The sequence below is a fragment of the Pristis pectinata genome, chromosome 12 (genome assembly GCF_009764475.1).
Source record: "Pristis pectinata isolate sPriPec2 chromosome 12, sPriPec2.1.pri, whole genome shotgun sequence".
Taxonomy (NCBI): Eukaryota; Metazoa; Chordata; class Chondrichthyes; order Rhinopristiformes; family Pristidae; genus Pristis; species Pristis pectinata.
The window spans coordinates 32,032,137-32,041,672 of NC_067416.1; the positions used below are offsets into that span (position 1 = coordinate 32,032,137).

General features: G+C 39.1%; 1 protein-coding gene across 1 annotated transcript; it reads left to right on the forward strand.

Moving 5' to 3' along the window:
• The first annotated feature begins 671 nt into the window (after positions 1 to 671).
• Positions 672 to 8,960, forward strand: ppp1r3cb (protein phosphatase 1, regulatory subunit 3Cb). Its single transcript, XM_052027872.1, has 2 exons — positions 672 to 1,038; positions 1,712 to 8,960. Exons 1-2 carry the CDS (start codon positions 1,025 to 1,027, stop codon positions 2,658 to 2,660), a joined length of 963 nt encoding a protein of 320 aa, XP_051883832.1. The 5' UTR covers positions 672 to 1,024; the 3' UTR covers positions 2,661 to 8,960.
• The last annotated feature ends 576 nt before the right edge of the window (positions 8,961 to 9,536 follow it).

Sequence of the window (9,536 nt, forward strand, 5' to 3'; positions counted from 1 at the left end):
TCCATTTTGAGAAATCATGAGCTCAGGGTACTTCAGCAATGCCAAACAGAAATTTGTCAAATAAGCTAGAATTACCCCTGTTATAACAGAAGCTACTTGGACATCTTAGAAGACAATACCCTGAACAATGTGAATCATATTGAAATCCACAAGCAGAGCTTATGTAATGTATGGCAAGATTTAAACTGTGTATACGATTTTGAGTGAAATGCAGCCTGTTCTACAAACTGATATTATTGGGACAGGATTTGTTTTATTAATTTCCGGCAAAAACAAAATCAGGAAATGGTCGAAGAAATTAGCAGACCAAACAGCATGTTTCAGATCAAGAATACTTCATCAGAACTGGAAAAGTGGGAAAACAAACGCGTTTTAAATCGCAGAGCGGGGTGGAGCGAGCAGAGCCTGTGATAGTCGGTCGCAGAACAAAGTTGTCAAGGTAACGATTAATTTAAAAGCCCGCAGGTGAAGTACAGGAGAGTTCTGTTTAAAAAATGCCCTACATCGGTGTGATCCAAACTTCATGTTGTGGGGTGGAGGTGATCCTGATACAACTAAAACTCGGTAGAGTTGCGAATTCTGCCAGCTGATTACCACCTGTTTTACACCATCACACCACACCGACATCTACCCATGCAAAATATTTTTGCGCGTTGTTGCATGTTAGGCTTCCTGTCATTAGTCGTCCTCTTATGATTTTCCTTTGCTTTTTCTGTCACTTGGCTTCACCTCAGCGTTAAGCCAATGTAGCCACCGCAAAGCCACCTCTGGCGCCTCCCAGCGGTACTCGAAAGATGTCACAGAGCCACGGCAATGCAGCGATCTGATTGGTAGCAGCTGATCAATCCCAGGCTTGCTATTGGCTGGAAGTTATCACGTGACATTACGGAGGCGGTGCCGTAGTATAAGGGTCCCTGCGCAGCGCTTGTTGTGTTGAGTGACAGTAGGGAGACACGTGCAGGGAGGGCTTGAAGCTTGTAACTCCGCTATGATCTCTATACTAGTGAATCTCTTCTAATCACCGATGAACTGCACCAGGTAATTGTGCCTTTAATAGTGTCTCAGGATTTTTGTCACTGTTCAGACTCTGACAGGATTTCGCAGTAACGCGTATAGCATTTATAGAATTTAAATTCGCAATCACATTATTATAGGAGCACCAGTTGACTTGCTGTTTTTTTTCTGCTAGTCTTGACGCTCGTTTGCTTTTCCTCGGCAATGGAAAGTTGAGACTGGTTATGCTGTGCACTACTGTTAATTATAGGCTATTAAAAATTCAACACCTACGTATAGTTTGCTTGAGATTTGACTATCTTGTAACTATGCATAAGTAACTAAATCTTCATTGTTCGCTATGGGATTTTGCCGCACATAACGCTTAGAAAATGTTTATTTTAAGCTGTGTCTTTTCTAAAAGGGGAATTTTGACATTGCGCCTCTCCAAGGGCACAATTATTCTAAACAACGAACAAAAACGTCCATGTTCAAATAACCGATATATTAATCAGAATACTCTCTTGAATACCTTTTTAAATGTTGCGTTATTTAATATCATGCATGATAGGGATATGGTGTGCAGTCATACTAGAAGTTCTCAAGCGATAGGTTAATTATTTACTTTGGCTGTTTGGCTCAGTTATTATGAAGCCGCAGTTGCGTTTTTATTTAGATCAATCAACAAATCCTGACCATGTTGAAATTCGTGTTTCAGGGTTTACCACATTTTCGACAACAGATCGCTCCCAGCTGTGTCTATTATGCCAGTTGATCTAGCCATGAGACTCTGCCTGGCACATTCCCCGCCCATGAGGAATTTCCTCGGCCCTTACGAAGCCTGCAGAGGGCTAAACGCCTCCAGCAGGCTCAAGCCGCTGCGGCCTTGCATCAGTGTGAGAGCAGACGCTGACCCTTGCAACGACGCATGGGGCCACCACGCCAGAGGCAAAAGGAAGAAGACGGTGGTGTTTGCGGATGACAAGGGCTTCGCGCTCACGGCGGTTCACATTTTCTCCGAATTTAACGACTCGCTCACCGAGCTACAGTTTGAACTGACAGATCTCGACAACGCAACCGATGGACTGAAAATCAACGAAAGGAAGCCGCTGGTCCTGGACTTCCCGCAGCCGTCCGCCGACTACCTGGAGTTCCGAAATCGCCTGATGAAGAACTTTGTCTGTCTGGAGAACTGTACTCTTCAGGAGAAATCCATCGCGGGCACTATCGCTGTGAGGAATCTGACTTACCATAAAGTCGTTCAAATCCGAATTACGTTCGACGCTTGGAAGAGTTATAAGGATGTGGACTGTACATTTCTAAACAATATTTATGGCTGTTCTGACACAGACACGTTTTCTTTCGCTATTGATCTGCCACCCTCCATCCCGCCGCAAGAGAGAATCGAGTTCTGCATCTCCTTTAGGAGCGGGGACCAAACCTACTGGGACAACAACGACGGCAAGAATTACGGGATTGTTCACGCCGAATGGAAATCGGATGGGATTCAGGCCCCGCTCGTCTTCAAAGACGAGGTGACGACGAAGACCTCCGGGAAGCTGCAGATGAATGATTGCGACCAGTATGGAAGCCCCCGAGCATCGAGTGGCTTGGTTCCTGAATGGCACAACTGGAGCAAGATCGAGACGGCACTTCCGTACTGGTGACAGATTATAGTGTTGCTGTAGTGTTTGCTGGAGAGTTGCCTCAATTTCCATATTAAACTTATGAAAGCCATGACGTGGATCTGTAAGTCTCCCCCCCCCCCTCCCCAATGAATAACCACCAGCTTAACTTCCAACTATCAATGTTTTTATTTTGCTTCCACGGACTGCAGGAGCATTCGCAAAATAGATTAGTGGCTGATCGCACCTAGCACTTAACAGTTATCGCCAGCACCTAATGTGGGTAATAAGTACGTAAAATAAGAATTCGTATTGGATTCTGTGATGTTAAACTGCTTTCTGGTATTTTGTTGCTCTTGATTATTGATCAGTTTGAAAACTGAACAATTCAAGAATGCAAAAAGAAATTGCATGGGGAGAACTTGGAGCACTTAAGTAGTGATGAAGCTAGACTGAGAACTTTATCGTTAGTCCATGTTGGTGAGGTAGGGAACTTGCATGCAATGTCAGTGATTATATTTGCCAAGATGAGCCATGGCAGACTAAAATAGGCATCAGCTAGAAACCCATTGCACTTTATATAAAAGTTAAGTGCCTTCTTTGTTCAGTGATTGGCACTACTAAATATTAAGATGCTGTTACCAAGTCAAATTTAATGCAGCAATGAGAAACTGAGTTTTGGTCAAATCAACTGATTTGGCTGAGTTGAAAAGTGGGCAGTAAATTCGCCCTTCTGATTTTTTTTTTGGGACTAACTGTTTTTTGCATTTGTTATTTCTTGAAAGGTGAATTTCAATTTCCTTTCCTGTTCCAAAGGACAACACTGGCTCCCATTTTGCATTCGGCTTTCTGTACTGAGTAGATTGAAAGAAGCTCTGATGGGAGGAGGTCCTGAGAACAGCTAATGTGGTTGTGTTTAGCACAAAGCTATACTTTAAAAAAAATCTAAAATATATTTTGGTTGTTAGTCCAGAAGTGTTGCTAATCATGAACATTCAATTCTTTTTGCTCTTGTGACCTCATTCTTTGATTTTTATCTAGATTTTAGGAAAGGGATGGGTTGTGGTGGGAACCTGATAATCGGAGGTCTTTCTAAATAACAATCTGCCCTTTAGTAGCAATGCTTTTAAATAGCCAAAATTATAATCTTTTGCACTGTTTTCAAAAACATGATTGTGGCACTGTATTTTCTAACTGTATGTACATGAAGCTATGAGGTCCTCTTGGAAGAAATGCTCCTTCACATTGAAGGTTAAAAGTTAAACTTGTATTTGGTTACAAATGGGTGCATAACAAAATTAAGAAACTTTCTGGAGGCAGTTATAGTATTTTGATTTGTTCGGAACTTCAACCCATGGCAATAGTTTTCCCTCTCTTTTCCTCTAATGACATTAATATTGCCAGTGTAGGAGCACCATTTAATGACTGTAAACCCTAGCTTTAAAGGTTATCCTTTTAAAGTTTAAGTCATTTATTTAGCCTTTTGATCAGTAATGCAATGTGATACAAACTTGGATAAGGAGGAACACATTTGCCTCACCTTAGCCAGATCATTTAGAAAAAGCTTGTTCTCTTCCTTGTATTAGGGCATGAAACTTTCATAGATAATTAGTATTTTACTTCCACTACCCAAATGGGAAGTACACTCTAACTGGTACTTAGTCTTTTAAGGGAAATTTAAGGATTTAAGTTCAAAGTGGCTATTTTGTCAATTTGAATGTAGAGTCCCTTTCCATAACTTTCACAATATTCTCCTGAACAAATATATCTTTCTAAATTGTTCAGAGATCCTAGTATGCATATTCCACAAGTGCTAAGCATCATTGCTCTGAGTAGAATTGGCCTTTCCATGCCTCAAAGGCATGGATGTATTCCTAACTGCCTCTTTGTTCCTTGGCAATTGTGATACCCAACCTGTTTAGGTGCAGTGCTTTTTATACTGCCATGTATGGCCAGGCCTATCAGTAATACCTGAAATTAATTTCCTTGCACTAAATTGCCAGCCATCTTGAAATTCATCTCAATACAAATCCATCCACTATCTGGTAAATACACCATGTGGTTCCTTATGCACACTGCTTCTGATAGTGGAACCAAATTTTGAAAGCAGAGTTCAATGCCAGGAGAACTTGGCTTTCTGGTATTTAACTTCAGGCAGTGGATTTGGTTTAAATTCACAAATTATCATGATGGATTTTGAACCCTTGCTGCTTGATTATTAGTCCAGTAATTAAGCACTAATTTGGAAAGTTGTGTTCTGCGTCCAACCTCGTGAATTGGATACCTGTTGGTAAATAAACCAGCATAAATTACAATGTCTCTTTTTATTTGCTTTTCGCATGTGGAAAGCTGCTCTTCAGATTTTTTTTTTTGCAACTTCCAGCTGCCTTTTTAATTTTTCTTTTCTCAGCAATATATTTGTGGGATGGATCCTTCATAACCTGTTCCTTTGATCCAAACATCTTCACTGCTCCTGATATTTAAAACCTCTTTGCAGCAACTGAAACATTCTGATTAATGTCAGATTATTACCCATCTTGCTGCTTTGCACCTTGTCCAACTAATATACCCTTTGTACACCTTAGTGACCTCATATTGGTAACATTTGTACACATTTTATAAATTGGGCTTTCTGTCTGAATCCAGTACTGACCCTCTGAATTTATTAGCCTACAGAAATTGCTCCACAAATTCCCTTCTAGATGGTCCTCTTTCAGAGTGCTGATGAGTAACCCAATATCATCAAAGAGCACTTCAGTGCCTTTTGTCTGCTTTAACTGTTTGGTTGCAGCTTTTGTCTTTTATTTCTTTGCTAGTCAATGTGGTTGTGATATAGTTTGAAATATGAATATAAATTCTGTTCCTACTGAATGCTGTAGATTTAAAGACATTATTGAAGTGAAATGTGAAAGTGTCTGGAGTGGTTTAAAACAGGCTTGATAACCATTGAAATATTTTTCTACTGAGGTTTTGTGGTGAAAAGTAGGATTCTGTAATGGTGAGGGACAGTTTGAGGGGAATATATTTTACTCAGTTGGAGAAGGAAAATTGCCCATTTTCTTTTCTACACTTTCCCCTCCAGTGATTGTTGCAGTTAATAGGAGAGAAGTTTAAAACCCACTAGTTTTCATGGTAATTTGATTAGTTCTCAAGATTAATTCCATTCTATAAAAAGTGAATTCTGAGTAAAATGTACACCCTCCAGGCCTTCCCTTTTTAAGTAAATGTTGTATAAAGAAAAATAAATGCTTTATATTGTTCAACTACTTTGTCTCAGTAATGTTTTGTGGACAAAATTGCAATCCTGCTGATTTATGGTATTTTTAAACTTCTGCAGCTGATTAGATCATTTCCTGTGAAGACTGGGTTTGAAATTGGGACAGGATAACTAACTTCACTGATTTGGATGGATTAAGATTGCAAAATTGTTCCTTGTTCAATGTGCTGACATGCGTTGAAGTTCATTGCAGAACATCATCCACAGTGGCAGGTTTTGTATGTATGGCTTAATGAAAGAGTAGTGGGTTCTGAATAGCAGTGACACCAGTTTGGCCATAGAAATATTCTTTTATTATAACACTTCTGTTACCTGTAAACTTAAATGTACAAGATTCTAGAATTTGGCTACCCATCCACCTGATTGGTACAGATGTATGTCTTCCAAGAAGTGATGGGTCTTGTGTATGATTAACACAGTGCCCTTCTGCAGTGCAAGAAGTGCTCCAATTGGGTTTGATGCAGAATAGAGTACAACTTGAGTCCACTGTCCTCAAGACAAAAAGAATGTGGACTGTTAATGCTATGCATGTTGAAACCCTAAGGGTGCATATACAACCATAGAAATACAGCAACTTAAAGCCCTGCAAATATCTGCAGATTTTCTTCCTGCAGAGAAGTGATTCAAAGCTAAACAATGTGAATGGTCTTGCTGGTTTCTTTAGAACTCTATCCTTGGTGTGAGATGTTTAGTACATCTTGGTGCTCTTTTTTTCATTGTGTATTGTACTTGGTCAGTGTGTGTTAGTGATTTACATATATCCAGGAAACAATGACATTCAGAATGCAACAGATTCATCCATGTTCACAAATGAGTGGCATGCACTTTCCTCAGATCAGTTGCATATTTGTTTTCAAAACCAATTCTTGTTTGCATTTGCCACAAATTAAACGTGCTCCATTCCAACCCACTCTTCCACAATCACATTCTTAGTGTGGTGACCAGAATTGTAGAAGTATTCTAGCTGTTTAGAAATTTTAAATAGCTAAAATCTAATCCCAATTTTCCCTCTATTTTCAACTTGAAATTTGGCATTGAGATAAACATTCTAATTTATGATAACATAGTAACTTTGCATTTATGGTCTTGTTTCATATACTGTTTCCACCCTTTTTTTTGCCTTGTAACATTATTCCTTAAGTGTTTCTTCTATTTCCTAGTTCGGGTTCTGTGTTTTCATGTAGGCCTTTAATTCTTCAATCTAATGGGTTAAGAGAATCTAGATACTTTCCCTGTTTGCACAAATCTGATTTTTTTCCCCCCCCCCCCCCCCCCCTGTAAGTGAGAACAATGCTGCAATAGATTTCAAATTCCAATACCTGAGTTAAAACTCAAAGACCAGAGCCAAGTGAAATGAATGAATAACTCCTTTGGAATCCAGGACACTGAGGAAATTGACTTTCTCTGGAAAGGTATGTGGCTTTTCCTGGAGTGAATGTGTAAGATGCTAAAGATTCCTCATTAGCACATGTAGGTTGTCCAGCCAATTTCTGCTTCCTGGCATGACACTGTTTTAGATCTTGTAATGCCCTGCTGAATTGCTATCTGACCTTTTGGTACTTCTCATTTTCCCCTGCACTCATGTTGCTTAACCAAAAAGGTGATGCTTCCCTGTGTTCTATGTTAGTTGAGTAGCTTTCCCTTTCAGATTTGGGGGAGGGGTGAGGAGAAGATGAGATGTATACATAACTTGAGTTGCATCCCATCATAACCAAAGAAAACCATACACCTGTTGGAGTTTGGGAAGAAAATTGGGAAAGTAAACTATACAAATGATTTCCTCCCCAAAATGGCTTTTAATACCACAGCAAGAATTTCCTTGGATGAGGTTTAATTACAAAGCAACTGTTGGGGCTATGCACTTCATGCAATTGCAGGGGAGTCTGGGCACTACCAACATTAATATTATTAAAATGTCAGACTTGCCTGGTCTTTTTGTTAATTGAAAGACTTTGCTTCCTCCTGAACTCAAACTTTCCAGATGCAGCAAGTTACTAAACAAAACAAATGCATCCAACTAGGCACAGCGTTCAAAGGAAAGGGAAGGTGTTGAAGTGAAAGGGAGATTAGTTAGTTTCATGACAAAGTAATAATTTAAAAAAGTGGAATTGAATTCTCGTTCTAATGCTGTAAAAGCTACCTCTATCAAAGCAATGCAAGTTCAAAAAATGTACATGTGGAGTAATTAGATTTCCACTTCTGACCTGATTTCTATGGCATCAACCAGTACTAAGGCACATTTTCAGCTGAAAGCCATGACAAACACATACTACTTCTAGAAGTGGAAGGTAACTTCTTAGAACCCAAGACTGGGAAATATTTTGTGCAATAAAATAGCAAAGATGGTGGGTGAAACACTGACCTGTCTATATGATGTGCAAAAACAATGCAGATGCTAGAAATCTGAAGGGCAACCAACTTGAAATATTGATCTATTTCTATCTCCAAAAATGTCACCTGACAAGGTGAGTGTTTCTAATATCCTGACTTTTTGTGAGCACTTGAGCTCCTTTTTAAAAAAAAAATGAGTATATCAATTCCTTAACATAATTTGCATATTTGCTGATGTGCTAACTAAATTTGCACCACCTGGTCCAAAAGAGGAAATTAATTTAAAAACATAAGGAAAAGGTTGTCAATATTTCCTTTTATGCATCTGAGGACTAATGCTGTTGACTTTGCTGTTCTATCATGTTGGTAACACTTCTAAAGATGTGCTTCAAATTACTAGTCCTTGTGATTATTAAAATGGCACTTATCAGAAAGGGTTGCAAATGGTCTATTTATAGTTATTGCATTAAAGTAAAACTGCATGAGTTTTCTCAGTCACAGGGAACAATTTAAACATTGTTTTTCCAGAATGGATGTATTGACTGATTTTTAAAGAATTGGGATCCACTCCCAGTGTTGCAGGTCATTAGAATAATTTTGATGGCACCTTATTTACATTTGACAAGGAAGTTCTTGTGTATTTCCAGTGCTAATATGCAACTTGCTGCAATGGAGTATTCAATGTATTTCACTGTTTTGATGTACATGTGACTAATAAAGATATTATCTTTTATTGCCCTGATTATCTGACTTTTTAAAACAAGGTTATGGCACACAGAAGGAGATTAGAACAGTGGAAAGTGAATAAATGGAAGAGCATGCCATTTAGAAGCACAAAGTTGCTTTTTAAAAGTGCCATTTGCTTTAAGTTTGAAGTCTAGCAATTTGAAGTTGCTGGTATTTAAAGTCATTGAGATAGAGCCTTGTAGAGGAGATGAAGGTAATGTCAAGATCAGTACTTGCAAATGCAGAGAAGGAAATGATGGATTTATCAGGCTTGCCTTCAATGCAAGATGTATCTTAATTGGTGTTAGGTAGGGCTACCTGGCAGATAATTAAGGGTCCATCTGACAATTAAATTGCCTGCTAACGTTCAAGGAAAAAATGGCATGATATTTTGGCTCATGCTTTCACTAACACTTTCCTGACCTTTACTAGCTGCATGGTTTGAGATACCAGGGAAGGATTCTAGCACTCTGCCAATACTTCATTGGAGATTAAGTTTGGAGACACTGGGAACTCTTTCTGCAGTTTTGGGTAAATGTAATTTAGAACTAATGGGCTTTTTGGGCACCTTTTTTATAGGAGTG